The sequence below is a fragment of the Bos grunniens genome, chromosome X (assembly GCF_055505025.1).
Source record: "Bos grunniens cultivar Pamir isolate PY7600 chromosome X, Bosgru_T2T1.0, whole genome shotgun sequence".
Taxonomy (NCBI): domain Eukaryota; kingdom Metazoa; phylum Chordata; class Mammalia; order Artiodactyla; family Bovidae; genus Bos; species Bos grunniens.
This window is the reverse complement of record NC_141194.1, coordinates 35,342,594-35,359,282: the sequence shown is the minus strand read 5'-3', so window position 1 is coordinate 35,359,282 and position 16,689 is coordinate 35,342,594. Positions and strand designations below refer to the sequence as shown.

Sequence of the window (16,689 nt, the reverse complement as noted above, 5' to 3'; positions counted from 1 at the left end):
ACAAATGGTTTTCCCTGGTGGCTCAGTGGGTAAAGAATCCGACTGCAAGGCAGGAGACACAGGTTCTATTCTTGGGTTGGGAAGATCCCTTAGAGAAGGAAATGGCAACCCACACCAGTATTCTTGTCTGGGAAATCCCAGGGACAGAGGAGCCTGGCGGGCTACAGTGCATGGGGTCACAAGAGTCAGACATGCCTTAGCGACTAAACTACCACCACCAAATGTCATTAACAATTGTAATGATTTCTAAAGACTTCTTCCCTGGAGATGAAAGCATGTTGCTCACAAGTAGGCATTCATAAGTGATCACTGTGAAGTCTTATACTTACATTAAATAAATCAACTGCACAAGTTAACAAGATAAAAGCTGCTTAAAGATAAACAGGGATCACCATTTCTATAATATGTTGGAAGAGATGTTCAGAGAATACCCTCTCAAATGAAATTTTTAAGTTAAATACACATACAAGCTAAGAACAAAATTTTAAATTTTAAAGCAGCAATCCACTGCACTGAGTCATCACTGAAGATGCTATCTGTTCTGGAATATGGACTACTCTGTGGAAGCCTGGAGTCTTGTCTTTTGGGGTGATAACTGGGAATGTGAAAACCAAATTGCCAAAGAGCTCATGCTTGCATGGTTTGGGGCCCAGATTTCACAAGCCCCAAATTAATTATTTAGCTTTATAACTCTTCATTTCTCTTCACAGAAAGGGTACCCTAGAGGCATCCCTACAAATTTAGATAGTCACCTCTCTGTTATTAAAATCTGCTTTCTAAAGTTATATTATGACCCTGATATTCACAAGCTGGAGTCCACTGAGCTGACTAGTGTGACATCCTCATAATAAACTCAGAAAAGTTATGCCAGAGACATATGTGCTATATGTAGATTATTAAAGAGAAAATGGAGTGAACTCTTAGAAAAAATGGTATGTATCAAACTGTATAACCTTAATCCTTACAAGTTCATTTTCTTAGTGCTATATTAGGAGCACATACATTGTGAACATGCATGTTTATAGCCATCTTTAAATCTTATTTGTGAATCATATTATGCTATTACAATGAAAATAAATATAAGGATTACTGCTACTAAAGTATATGCTAATCACTAAGGCCTAATCATCTCCACCTAAATATTGATCTTGTACAAAAAAATCAAGTTTCTACCTGAGGCAAGTGGAAATTTAGTTGTATATTTCAGTATTACAAATGAGCCACAGTCTATTACTACATTTCTATGTTTTGTTACATACTAACACTGTAATAATGGAGAGTAATATTAGCTTTTTACATTCTAATGACCAGAGAGGTCATTTTGTGGTTGTTAAGGAGAGAATTAAGCCATTATATCTTAACGTGTTAAGTTACTAACACATTTCTGCCTTTACACATGGTGGTTTTGTTTGCTTGATTTTGTGCTTCTGTTTCCCTTTAAGGGTCTATGTTTTCATATCTAGGGTTGGCTGATTCAATATTTTTCCATTTTCCAGAAATTTATTGACACAAAAAGATAACCTTCAAATCAAGATAGAAATGGGCTTTCCCTCCCTAACTAGGAAATCCATCCTGCTGATGGCTTCTCTCTCACAGTTAATGATATCACCTTCCTTAGAGTTGCTTACTATCACAAGTACACTTGACTCTCTTTTCTCCCTTCTCTCTTCATATTCATTCGTCATCAAATGCAACTATGGTAAATGCTGTGCTGTATCAACCATAGTCATGTTCAGGAATGAAGGACTTATTTCTGTTGCTACTAGGAATGATCCTGGTAAATGACCATCTGGTCAAGCCCTCTTCAGACATTGACTTAAGTGGAAAAAGCAAGCCTCCTCCAAGGTCAAACCTCCTTCCACATGTAGTCCACTTTTCAATGACTAAACAACACAGCATGAATCAAGGCAAATTGCAAGTGGTCAAACAGGAGATAACAAGAGTGAACATCGACATTCTAGGAATCAGTGAACTAAGATGGACTGGAATGGATGAATTTAACTTGGATGACCATTATATCTACTACTATGGGCAGGAATCCCTTAGAAGAAATGGAGTAGCCATCATAGTCAACAAAAGAGTACGAAATGCAGTACTTGGATGCAATCGCAAAAACAACAGAATGATCTCTGTTTGTTTCCAAGGCAAACCATTCAATATCATGGTAATCCAAGTCTATGCCCCGACCAGTAACGCTGAAGAAGCTGAAGTTGAACAGTTCTATGAAGACCTACAAGACCTTCTAGAACTAACACCCCAAAAAGATGTCTTTTTCATTACAGGGGACTGGAATGCAAAAGTAAGAAGTCAAGAAACACCTGGAGTAACAGGCAAATTTGACCTTGGAGTACAGAATGAAGCAGGATAAAGGCTAATAGAGTTCTGCCAAGAGAATGCACTAGTCATAGCAAACACCCTCTTCCCATAACACAAGAGAAGACTCTACACATGGATATCACCAGATGGTCAACATTGAAATCAGATTGATTATATTCTTTGCAACCAAAGATGGAGAAGCTCTATACAGTCAGCAAAAACAAGTCTGGGAACTAACTGTGGCTCAGATCATGAACTCCTTATTGCCCAATTCAGACTGAAATTGAAGAAAGTGGAGAAAACCCCTAGACCATTCAGGTATGACCTAAATCAAATTCCTTATGATTATACAGTGGAAGTGAGGAATACATTTAAGGGACTAGATCTGATACACAGAGTGCCTGATGAACTATGGACAAGGTTCATGACATTGTCCATGATTCATGACAGGAATCAAGACCATCCCCAAGAAAAAGAAATGCAAAAAAGCAAGGTGGCTGTCTGAGGAGGCCTTACAAATAGCTGTGAAAGAAGGGAAGTGAAAAGCAAAGGAGAAAAGGAAAGATATACCCATTTGAAGGCAGAGTTCCAAAGAATAGCAAGGAGAGATAAGAAAGCCTTCCTCAGCAATCAATGCAAAGAAATAGAGGAAAACAATAGAATGCAAAAGACTAGAGATCTCCTCAAGACAATTAGAGATACCAAGGGAACATTTCATGCAAAGATGGGCTTGATAAAGGACAGAAATGGTATGGACCTTAAAGAAGCAGAAGATATTAAGAAGAGATGGCAAGAATACATAGAAGAACTGTACAAAAAAGATCTTCACGACTCAGATGATCACGATGGTGTGACCACTCACCTAGAGCCAGACATCCTGGAATGTGATGTTAAGTGGGGCTTAGGAAGCATCACTACGAACAAAGCTAGTGGAGGTGATGGAATTCCAGTTGAGCTGTTCCAAATCCTGAAAGATGATGCTGTGAAAGTGCTGCACGCAATATGCTAGAAAATTTGGAAAACTCAGCAGTGGCCACAGGACAGGAAAAGGTCAGTTTTCATTCCAATCCCAAAGAAAGACAATGCCAAAGAATGCTCAAACTACCACACAATTGCACTTATCTCACATGCTAGTAAAGTAATGATCAAAATTCTCCAAGCCAGGCTTCAGCAATATGTGAATCGTGAGCTTCCAGGTGTTCAAGCTGGTTTTAGAAAAGGCAGAGGAACCAGAGATCAAACTGCCAATATCTGCTGGATCATCAAAAAAGCAAGAGAGTTCCAGAAAAACATTTCTCCTTTATTGACTATGCCAAAGCCTTTAAAGTGAAGTGAAGTGAAGTTGCTCAGTCATGTCCGACTCTTTGCGACCCCATGGATTGTAGCCCACCAGGCTCCTTGGTCCATGAGATTTTCCAGGCATGAATACTGGAGTGGGTTGCCATTTCCTTCTCCAGGGGAATCTTCCTGACCCAGGGATCGAACCTGGGTCTCCCGCATTGTAGGCAGACGCTTTACCGTCTGAGCTACCAGGGTAGCCCAAAGCCTTTGACTGTGTGGATCACAATAAACTGTGGAAAATTCTGAAAGAGATGGGAATACCAGACCACCTGACCTGCCTCTTGAGAAACCTGTATGTAGGTCAGGAAGCAACAGTTAGAACTGGACATGGAACAACACACTGGTTCCAAATAGGAAAAGGAGTATGTCAAGGCTGTATATTATCACCCTGCTTATTTAACTTTATGCAGAGTACATCATGAGAAACGCTGGGCTGAAAGAACCACAAGCTGCAATCAAGATTGCTGGGAGAAATATCAATAACCTCAGATATGCAGATGACACCACCCTCATGGCAGAAAGTGAAGAGGAACTAAAGAGCCTCTTGATGAAAGTGAAAGAGGAGAGTGAAAAAGTTGGCTTAAAGTTAAACATTCAGAAAACTAAGATCATGGCATCCAGTCCCATAGATAGATGGGGAAACAGTGGAAACATTGACTTTATTTTTCTGGGCTCCAAAATCACTGCAGATGGTGATTGTAGCCATGAAATTAAAAGACACTTATTCTTTGGAAGGAAAGTTATGACCAACCTAGACAGCATATTCAAAAGCAGAGACATTACTTTGTCAACAAAGGTCCATCTAGTCAAGGCTATGGTTTTTACAGTGGTCATGTATGGATGTGAGAGTTGGACTATAAAGAAAGTTGAGCACCGAAGAATCGATGCTTTGGAACTGTGGTGTTGGAAAAGACTCTTGAGAGTCCCTTGGACTGCAAGGAGATCCAACCAGTCCATCCTAAGGGAGACCAGTCCTGGGTGTTCATTGGAAGGACTGATGTTGAAAATGAAACTCCAATACTTTGGCCACCTGATGTGAAGAGCTGACTCATTGGAAAAGGCCCTGATGCTGGGAAAGACTGAGGGCAAGAGGAGAAGGGGACAACAGAGGATGAAATGGTTGGATGGCATCATCGACTCAATGGACACGGGTTTGGGTGGACTCCGGGTGTTGATGATGGACAGGGAGGCCTGGCGAGCTGCGGATCATGGGGTCGCAAATAGTCAAACATGAGTGAGCGACTGAACTGAACTGAACTGAAACAACACAGCAGCGTAAAGGCCCAGTCCCCTTCTCCAAACTTGGGACAATTCCAAAGGACCATCCCAGCTTCAGAGACCCCAATGAGTTTACTAAACACCTTTACTTGGTCTGTCCGGAAACCCAACTTTTTCCTCTGCTCAGTATTATACTTTCTTACCTTTCCGTTTACTAGTGTTGATGCCAACACAGTCCCTAATACATGTCGTATACGCTAATCTCCCATCCTAGACTCTGATTCCCTTGAAACATAAGCTGCTATAGCATCATTTTCCACTGTCACTTTTCCTGAAATTTTCCTTCTGTTTTTTAACTGACTATCATTGGACTTGCTTGGTCTGTCTTCAATCTTCATTTAAATGGTCAATATTATGTTTTTGTTCCATGGCGATAGAGGCATTCAAATTAAAACCTCCACCTGGGTACATATGAAACATGATTGTAGCTCACTTCAGGCTGCTGTGATAATTCCAAATCCATCCATTTTTCAAAATTCTTACCTATCAGTCAATATGCCATGACACCCAGTATAGTATATACCACATATAACTCAGTGCCCCATGAAAATCCCCTCGGCAGACAGCTTCCATACACACCAATGGTTTCCTATGACTTTTTTCCAGTAGGGATTCACTGTCATGTAATCTTCCCTAAGAACAAACATTAATGATTGATGGAGAGGAGTTAGAGGATGTTTACCTCAATTTGCTTACCCCTCAGCCTGACAATTCTCTCAGAAAGTTACCAATAAGTTTCCCCAGGTCTCAGCAGTAATTTGATATATATCTTACCTTTTACTGACTTTTTCCCTTTAGCATCTTACTTCTCCATTCAGCCAGTGTGCTTTCTGTGATCACCTCTCAAATAAACTACTTGCAATTAAACTCTTCTCTCAGGGTCTGCTTTCAGTATAAGAGGCACAAACTAATATTGAGAACTGATCAACCAGAATATTGCTAAAGTCCACTAAATGATCTCTCAGATCTATCCACCCTGTCTTGTGCTCCCTATCAGTTTTGTATATTATCTCTAGACTTTTCTTTCTAAAACTCAGTTGTCTCACGCCCCTCAGAAATCTTCAATGGCTGCAACTGCAGTAAGATGTAAAACAAAAATTCCATACAACAAAGTCTGCCAATATTTCTAACTATATGCCACTCTGCTTTGGCTGCCACAGATACATACCCCTGCTATTCATTACTTACAGAAAATATCTTTTCTGTGTTTTCAGTAAGGTTGTTTCCTCTGCTCTGCTCACCATATTGGCTGATAAGTCCCAGCTCAAAGGTCCAGCTTTAAGGTCCAGATCAAAACCATTATCCCTTAAGAAACCCTCTCAGACTCCCACTGTTTTAGGGTTAATGTTTTCCATTTTCAGTGTCATGTTTAAACTTGTGGTATATCAAAGTGTACCTTGTACTAGATGATTTATGGATATGTATTTCTACCACCAGATACGAAATCCCAGGAGGCACGAGCCACACGATATTTATCTTTGTATCCAGTAGTAATATCTGAAACAATTAACAAACCTATTTTCCAGCAAGGATCAATCAGAAAGGACGCTGGATCCAAATTCTGAGGCTTGTGCTAACCCTTTATATCTTGCTGAATTATTGGGGAGGCTGGGGGCCAAAGGGATAGGCTGGGGAGGCTAGAGTTCAAAAGTTGCATTACAGTGGAGTTCAAACAATTAAGGATTGCCAACATATGAGGAAAAGCATCTGTGAAAATATTTTAACAAACAGAGTGTAACTGGTTGAAGGTCAGCTTTGTTTATGACTACTATACTCATCAAGATTTTCCAAATTATAGGCCTTTTGTAAATAACTGTTTATATAATTAAGTATAGAATTAAAAACATGCACAAAGTTTTCAAGACCAGTGATACACACAAACACACACAGACACTGACATACTTCTTTAACCAGTACAAATAGGAACATTCTCATATATGTATGAAAATTTTAGTCCAGTTTTATTTATATTACAACAGATTAACAACTGTTCAGAAGCAATTACATCTCCACTACTTAAAATGTTGTAGAAGCCTTCCAACAGTAATATCAATAAAAATGGAGTTTGCCTTCCTTACAGTCTCAGCCTGTCCAAATCATAATGGTAACATTAATTCAAATCTAAGGGACCGCCCTGGGAAGCACAATCATGAAAATGTCTTGCAAATATTTTTCAAAATTATGAAGCCTGCAAGGGCTCTTGTGTAGCCAGCAATATTTACTAATTCATCTCACCTAACAATATGCCCTGAGTTGCCTTTAATGTTTCCAAATTTCTTCTAAAGTCCTTCAAACCAGCATGCTGAGTCCTCATCTGATGAGTGAAAATGTTTTGAAATTTGAAAATATGCTTTGAAATTTTTAGCATTTCTAAAATGCTGCTAAAATCAACAAAAATGACTATATAAAGACATATTAAATCTGATTATTTAATTTTTCTTAGCTCCATTTCTATAACTTTGAGTCTGATTCATGGACCAGTGGCTCTATTTTGCTTAATGGAGTCATAAACACTCCTAATTCAACAACATTCTACTATTTAAAGTTCCTCTTATGTTTCTTCTCACACATAGCAGACCTTACTGCCTTTTACAGGACAGAAAACTCAAATTTCTTACCTATATCAAAAATAATAATGGCAATTCTGAATGACTTGTTATCCTTTATGAAACATTAATCTAAATTCTAAAACTAAGGAAAAACTATCATTAGGACTGTCATTTGATGATGAGAATAAAAACTGAAATTTATATTTCTTAAAATCAATTAAAATCTTCTGAATTATCATAAAAATGGCAAAAAATGCTACTTTATTGAAATGCTGAAATAGGCTCACTGTAGCTCAAAAATCTACCTATTACATGGAGAATAATAACGGGCTTTGCAAAGTCAAGTGCCTGAAAAGTGATGGGAAGATTTCATAAGATGCTAACAGCTATGACTATGGTGACATGTGGGGTCAAGCCAATTAGAAGTAGAGAGTGAGGGTGGGGTGAGTTGGCTCTTCACTCACAGAATATTCTATGACAGCAGTAGTAACTGGATCATAGTGGTTGCCATTCTGAAATTTCCCTTCTGCTTGTTAATAGCACTGGCATTCAGCCTACTCTCTATGTGCTTTCTACACTTTTAAACTGTATCCATTTACCAACATTTTAACAATTTCCTCAACAGGATCAAACCACCACGGGACACTGAATTGTCTTCCAAATACAACAATTATTCCTTTGGTGAATTACAGTTCCTCAGTTATTCCCTGTTACTCTTCTTTACCTCCAACCCCTCTTCCATCAAAAGGTTTGTAGGAATATCCCTCACTCCTATTCCCAAGCAAGCAACTCTTTTCAGGGACCATCAGGCAATTTGTATAAATGGATGCTTTATTAGAAAAAAAGGAAGAAAACTTCACATGTACCAAAGCCTTTAACCTATTTTTCATGTATCAATTAAGTATATTATACGTGCGTGTTTTTAAAATACCTAGTCTTATAAAGAAATATTCTCATAGGACGCTGTCTGGCTCCTAAATTGGTATAACTATTTGCAAGTATTTATTCCAATTTTGGGGCTTCTCTGGTGGCTCAGATGGTAAAGAATCTGCCTGCAATGAAGGAGACACGGGTTCGATCCCTGGGTTGAGAAGATCCCCTGGAGAAGGGAATAGCTACCCACTCCAGCATTCTTTGGAGAAGGCAATGGCACCCCACTCCAATACTCTTGCCTGGAAAATCCCATGGATGAAGGAGCCTGGTAGGCTGCAGTCCATGGGGTCGCTAAGAGTCGGATACGACTGAGCGACTTCACTTTCACTTTTCACTTTCATGCATTGGAGAAGGAAATGGCAACCCACTCCAGTGTTCTTGCCTGGAGAATCCCAGGGACGGAGGAGCCTGGTGGGCTGCCATCTATGGGGTCGCACAGAGTCGGACATGACTGAAGTGACTTAGCAGCAGCAGCAGCCAGCATTCTTGCCTGGAGAATTCCATGGACAGAGAAGCCTGGCGGGCTACAGTCCATGGGGTTGCAAAGAGTCAGACACAAGTGAGTAACTAACACACACCCTAATTTTAAATGTTAATGCCTTAACTAAATATTTCTACTTCCAGGAATTTGCCCTACAAATTCAAATAAATGGACAAGAAAGTATAGCACTATAGATGAAATGTATGCCCCAAAGCACTGATTATTTAGAAAGCTAATGACTTAAATAGAAAACTAAATTTCCCTCTGGATCACTTATTAGAAACAAGAAATGTAAATTACTTTTTAATTTCTTCTCATCATGCATGTTTTCCAGTATGGTAGTTAATAATATTTTATTAACAATTTTCTTACCTTTGAATATACCCCGCTTCCAAGGGCACACATGTAGAATATATGGAACCGTGTTATCAGGGTCTATGGTGATGTCTGGGTTTCCCCATACTATCGGAAGATCTGAAGATACCTAGAAAAGAGAATCCAAAAACAGGAATCACATGATGTCAACATTTCCATGAAATTAGTATAACAAGCTGAAGCATAGAAAAAGCTGAAATTTAACTTAAATATTTTCACTGAAACTGTACACTTTTAAGTGAAAAGCAAGCCATAAAATATAGACATATAGTAGAAGAAAAATTGGAGACTTAAGGAAAAATATAACACAATAAAAATGTTTATTGTCTTTTGCTACTGGTAGCAAGATCACTGATGTTTATACAATCAGAGTAGCTTTTATAGGCCATGCAGAAGTTTCTTTATGCAATTTGATATACAAAAGATAAACCACTTCAATGAATTTCTACATCAATATTAATACAGTATGTAAATATTAATATAATCAATGTTATATAGTATATAAATATTAATATAATCAATATTAATATAGCATATAATATTTAAGCAGCATCTGACTATAACTGTTGTTGGCTAGATTCAACTTTCACCTTAGTGAGTACTTTCATCTTGCCCCCCTCCACCATTCTGTACAGGCAAATACTAATCTACTTTGTCCCTCTATAGATTTGCCTAACCTGAACAATTCATAAAAAGAAATTATACAGTATATGGTCTTTTGTGACTAGCTCTTCTTCACTTAGCATAATGTTTTCAAGTTTCACCTATGTTGTGGCGTTTATCAGCACATCATTTCCTTTTTACTGATGAATGGCATTAAATCATACAAAAAACACATTTTGTGTCTCCATTCATAAGTTGATGAAAATGTGGGGTGTTTCTGTTCTTGTCTATTATGAATAATGCAGGTATGAAACCATGTAGAAGTGTTTGAGTACACATAGATTTTAATTTCTTATGGACATATATCTTAGAGTAGAACTGCTGGGACATAGGATGCCCAATCTTTTAAATTACTGCTTTCCAAAAGTCTTCTCCAAAATGGCTGCACCATTTTTCTTTCCCACCAACAGTGCACGATGGTTCCTATTTTCTCTACAGCTTCTCTCAAAGGTTTTTGTATATCATTTTTATAATAGTCATCCTAGTGAGTGTGAAGTGGTATCTCATTGTGATTAAGGAGGATGTCAAGGTTGTATATTGTCACCCTGCTTATTTAACTTATATGCAGGGTACATCATGAGAAATGCTGGGCTGGAGGAAGCACAAGCTGGAATCAAGATTGCCAGAAGAAATATCAATAACCTCAGATATGCAGATGACATCACCCTTATGGCAGAAAGTGAAGAAGAACTAAAGAGCCTCCTGATGAAAGTGAAAGAGGAGAGTGAAAACGTTGGCTTAAAGCTCAACATTCAGAAAACTAAGATCATGGCATCTGGTCCCATCACTTCATGGGAAATAGATGGGGAAACAGTGGAAACAGTGGCTGACTATTTTTCTGGGCTCCAAAATCACTGCAGATGGTGATTGCAGCCATGAAATTAAAAGACGCTTACTACTTGGAAGGAAAGTTATGACCAACCTAGACAGCATATTGAAAAGCACAGACGTTACTTTGTCATCAAAGGTCTGTCTAGTCAAGGCTATGGTTTTTCCAGTAGTCATGTATGGGTGTGAGAGTTGGATTATAAAGAAAACTGAGTGCGGAAGAATTGATGCTTTTGAACTGTGTTGTTGGAGAAGACTCTTGAGAGTTCCTTGGACTGCAAGGAGATCCAACCAGTCCATCCTAAAGGACTGGATGGACTGAATATTCATTGGAAGGACTGATGTTCAAGCTGAAACTCCAATACTTTGGCTACCTGATGCGAAGAACTGACTCATTGGAAAAGACCCTGATGCCTGGAAAGATTGAAGGCGGGAGGAGAAGGGGACAGCAGAAGATGAGATGGTTGGATGGCATCACCGACTGAATGGACATAAGTTTGAGTAAACTCCAGGAGTTGGTGATGGACAGGGAGGCCTGGCGTGCTGCAGTCCACAGGGTAGCAATGAGTCAGACATGACTGAGCCACTGAACTGAAGGATTGATGATGTTCAATATCTTTTCCTGTGTTTATTGTTCATTTGCATGTACTTTTGGGAGAACTGTTAAGACTCTTTACACATTTAAAAAACTGTGTTACTTGTTTCATTATTAAATTGTAAAAGATGTTTATATATTCTAGAAACAAGGCCCTTATCAGATATTGGTCATGTGGATATTTTCTCTCATTCTGTGGACTGTTTTTTCACTTTCTTCAAGATATCACTTGAAGCACAATGGCAACTCTGCATTGAGCAAGTCTGTAAGTGCCATTTTTTCAATAGTATTTTCTCACTTTGTCACACTTTGATAATTTTTGGAATATTTCATACATTTTCATTGTTTTTATAATTATTATGGTTATCAATGACCTTCGATGTTACTATTCTAATTGTCTTGGCATTTTTTAGCAATAAAGTATTTTTTAATGAAGGTATGTACATCCTTTTAAAATAATTCTATTGCATACTTAAGCTGCAGTGCAGCATAAAGCATAACTTTTATATGCAGTGGGAAAGAAAAATCTGTATGACTTACTTCATTGTTATTTTACTTTATTGTGGTGGTGGTCTGGAACCCAAACCAAATATCTCCAAGGTATGCATATAGTTTGTCACAAGTTTTTTACATGCCTGAAATAATAAATCTTTTACCCTTTGTCAAGGAGCACTGCAAACGTGTTGCAGGCACACCTTCAGCACTTAGGTGGTTTACAGCTCTACCTTAGCCTTAACTTCCAGCTCACACAGCATCTCTCCATCAGCCAGAGATGAAAAAACTGGCACCCTCTCAGGCCTTCCCTGGGTAATCACACCACTCTGTATATGCATGTGGCCTGCATGTTATCCAGGGACATGTCAGAATTGTGAAATTCGCTGCACATATCTTAATCCCCACATCTTCAAGTTTTTAGTCAAACTCTATTTGGTCACAACTGGTTTTGTCGCCTCAGGCAACCGCAATGCCAAACTATTTGAATATTTTTGGCAAGTGTCCTAAGGATAAGTCCTTTTCATCAGAGCAAGATATGTCACAAGTCAAAAGATGACAATCCCTCACTCGTGGGGAGGGGTGTTGCTAGAGACCTACGAGAAAGGTCAAATTGTGACAATGTACTGGGGTGGGAATTGTGAGCAGAGTCATACTCAGTCTGCCTCTTCCTTTGTTTGCAAGGTTGCAGTTTTCATAGCCACTGTGGTTGCAAGACTGCAGAGCAGCGGAGAGGGGGACAGAAACAGGTCAAGTCAAAATGCGACAATTACTCCACTGTTACCAGGATTCAGTTTTTCTTGAGTAAATACTCCTCAGATTGTTGGAAATCTTTGTTTAATTTCAAGATTTAAAATTTCATTTTGACAGTTTTTGTCAGTGTTTTTATTGCTTTTAAGGAGGAACAGATTTATGAAACTCCACTACTCTGGAAGTCCCAGGTCTCCTGTTTTCCTTACTGCACAACTATCTCCTACTACCTGGTCACTTTGATAAAATGCCATAGCATTTTACCTATATTGCTTATTATATTCCATTATTTTTATATTATTTTTCCTATTAGGGAAGTCTCAACATTCTATTGCAAACTATTCTTGTAGCAATGAGATTAATATAGTAAAAAGGCTTTTAAAAATTCAAAACATCATAAAAAAGAATACTAGCAGTAATGAAAAATAGAAAAAGGAAAAGATATTAAAAGAATATACTGAGTTTGAGTTGTTAGCAGACTGTCAAAGTGGAGGTATAAAGTAAGAAGTCAAAAATGAGAGGCTGAAGCTAATACATCTAGAGTAAAAGTATAAATTTGCCACTTGTACCTAAATGATAGTCTGAAACCAAGAAACTGCCGTAAAAGTATAAATTTGCCACTTGTACCTAAATGATAGTCTGAAACCAAGAAACTGCCAAGTGTGATGTGGTACAGATATGAGGGTGCTTTAGAAGGTAGAACTTTAAAAAGAAATGAGAAGGTTAGAGGAATAAAAGGACCAGATAAGTAACAACCAAGAAATGGCATGGAAATGAGGAATATAGAAAGATATAAAATAAAGGGTGAAGAGTGTTAAGACAGTGTGCTGCATGCTTGCTAAGTTGCTTCAGTCGTGTCTGACTCTGTGACCCCATGGACTTCAGCCCGCCAGGCTCGTCTGTCCAGGGGATACTCGAGGCAAGAATACTGGAGTGAGTTGCCACACTCTCCTCCAGGGATCTTCTTGACCCAGGGATTGAACCCCCACCTCTGATGTCTCCTGCATTGGCAGGCGGGTCCTTTACCACTAGCACCACCTGGGAAGTTAAGAAGGCAGATAGTGCCAAACATTAAAGGAGTTTTAGGGCAGATAATTTGGGAAAATAATTGATTTTTCTTGAACAAAAATTACAGATGATCTTTGCGGCTGCAGTTTCAGCAGAGTAGAGGAGCTACAAATGGACCACCATGAAGTAAGAAGTCATCATGTAAATAATGCTTTTTCAAGAAGTTTAGCAATCACAAAAAAACATAGAAGGCAATAGCTGAAGGGGTATTGTTAGAGGCAAGTTTTATCTTGTAATGAAAAACCTTTGAGAATACTTACAGATTAAGAAAAATAGTCCAACAATGAGGAAGGTATTGAAGGAGTGGGGGGAGAGTGTGAACCAACCCTGAGTGCACAGAGAATCAGAAGCATGTCACTGGTTTCAAACCAAGTGCAAGATGAAACCTGACACTATAGGTCAAAGTTTCCAGTCTAGCCTTTCTCCTTCATAGCACCTCAGTTGTTTCTCAATAGAATTTCCACTGAAATACCAGCAATGATTCCAATATAATAAATGAATAGAAATGGCAAATTGATAATGCTCATTAGTACATGCTGATTAAAAATAATGGTGATTTTCAAATAAAGAAAGGTGATACTTTATTCTAATATCTCTAAGAATATGTGTTTTAGGTTTTAAATATGTTTTTGTTCTTTTATAATTCTTGGTGTTATTTAAATGTAGAAATATAAAAGAACTAGAATACATGTTCAGTATTATTAGTACTTGAATGAAATTATATTTAAACAATTTAATATGTAACATCTTTAATTACAGAAAAAGGCCTCAGGGAAAATTTACATTCTAAAGGTAAAAGTAACTAGATTCTTCAGTTTTATTTGTCTATTGAAACAACAGAAATATAGACTTTAATTATTATTTCTTGTGAGAATAATTTTGTTATATAAAAATCTACTTCTACATTTAATTAGAAAAATACATTAACTTTTCATAGTTAACATAGCATACTTATTATTTTTAAAAGCCTACAGTAAAAAAACAATGCATTAATTCTGAAGGATGAAATTTTAAAAACCTACCAACATCACTTCTGCCATAACAACAACCAATGTTAAGATATTAAAAGATATTTTCTTTAACCTGCTTTCATCAAACTCTTAAAACAAAATTCCTTGCTCATCAGTGAATTCTGGAAAGGGAAAGGGAGTGGTGGAAAAATGACTTCTTTCCTTATTTATAGCAAATCTAAATAGTCATGATTTTCTTATTCTTTTCTTTTATTTCCTTTTTTCTTTCCCTCTTTCTTTCCAATTGAAATGCTACCCATTGTGTTTGTATCTGTTTATTAAACAAATCTTCTTGGAAAAACTATTATGTGCTTGATACTATGATTTACGGCCTCCCCAGGTAGCTCAGCAGTAAAGAATCTACCTGCAATGCAGGAGAGAAAGGAGACATGGGTTCAGTCTCTGGGTGGGGAAGATCCCCTGGAAGAGGGCCAGGCAACTCACTCCAATATTCTTGTGGAGAAAATTGCATGGAGAGAGAGCCTGGCAGGCTACAGTCCATGGGGTCAAAAAGAATCAGACATGAATGACTAAGCACCTATGCACTATGATTTATGCTAGGTAAGTGTGGATAGGAGGGCATATGCTCCTTTCCTCATAGTAAATAATCTGGTGGAGAACAATAAATAGGTAATAGCAATAAGATATAATGTACATGATTGTGGGAAAGGTAAAAAAAAAAAAATGTTGCAGAAGCACATGAAAGGCATCTATAATCCAGGTTTATGGGGATCTAGAAAGATTCTCAGAAAAGTGGCATCTAATAAGTACTTGCCCTAAAGAATGAAATGGAGTTAAGCACAGAGAAGCGGAAGACAGGGAGTTGGATAAAGATTTCTACATAGTAGCAAAAGGAAATACTGTATACAGTGGCCTAAGTGTGGCTGGAGGCAAGAGTGGTAAGAGACGAAGCTGAGCAAACATACTTTTGAAGCACATGGGCCACTTCAAGGAGCATGGACTAGATCTGATGGCAAGAGATGACAGTGAAGAGTTTTAGCAGGGGAGTAAGAAAATAAAATTTTCATTCATAATATTCACTCCATTTGTAATCCAGTAAGGAAAGAAGAAGAAAATCAAAGCACATAATTTTCAAGATTACCAAAAGTAGCAGAGAACAAACCCAGCGAATTTTTTAAACCTCTGAAGCACCCTCTAAAACTAGATACAGGCATCTATGATGGATAGATATTTGAAGCTTCTCTGAGGATCCTACTGAACACATAATTTGTAGATAAATATGGGAGTAGGGAGTAGAAAAAATTATTTTCAGATTTGCTTAAACATATCAAGTGAGGAAGGTCAAGAATAAAACCTCATAATAAATAAGATATAAATAATTATGTATTTCTTCATATTCTCACTATTATTCATACTGGTAAGTGACAGGATACACTTTTGAAATTTCATGCCTGCAGATATCACATTACCATTTCAAAAGCTGTTTAAAAGTTTTTTTGAAAAGATATTTCATTATCATGCCACAATATCTTCAAGTAAAAATACACATGACTCAAATAAGTAAATTTTAATATGTTTTATGATTATATACTAACACTTAGATATAAAACTTGTTTGGTGCTAATTCAACTTTATATGAAATGGCAGTTTAAAACCTGTTGGACTAATAAAAAGAATTCTAACCATCTCCTTGTATCACACTGCTTTACCTAGTTAAGTAAAATTAGATGTTTTTAAATTTCATACAATTCAATGTACTATTTCTGAAAACACTTTCATATTTAAAAAAACAAACTTACCTTAAATGTTAGGATGCTTGGTGTATAATTTGGCACCATTATGGGTTTATTTGTCATTTCCCCCACTTGACAGTCTATAATGATGTGTTCCAAGGCCAGGGGTCTTTTTCCAATTCCTTTTATGTCAAAGATATGCTCCATACCATCTACTTCATTGTGTAGAATCAGCTTGCCCTGTGACAAATCAGTCAAATTTCAGCTCTATAGGAGTGACAGTTAGAAGTCAACAATTTCTTCTGTCTTAGGAATT

The 16,689-nt window shown here is 37.6% G+C and overlaps 1 protein-coding gene across 2 annotated transcripts in view; it reads right to left on the bottom strand.

Moving 5' to 3' along the window:
- Positions 1–16,689, bottom strand: part of CFAP47 (cilia and flagella associated protein 47) — a 507,751-nt gene that overhangs the window by 164,424 nt on the left and 326,638 nt on the right. For both annotated transcript variants that reach the window (XM_086387631.1, XM_086387632.1), the window contains 2 exons: positions 16,440–16,613; positions 9,271–9,382 (listed from right to left, as the gene is read on the bottom strand). In XM_086387631.1, the coding sequence (XP_086243757.1) occupies positions 9,271–9,382; positions 16,440–16,613 (286 nt within the window). The remainder of the gene's footprint in view (positions 1–9,270; positions 9,383–16,439; positions 16,614–16,689) is intronic.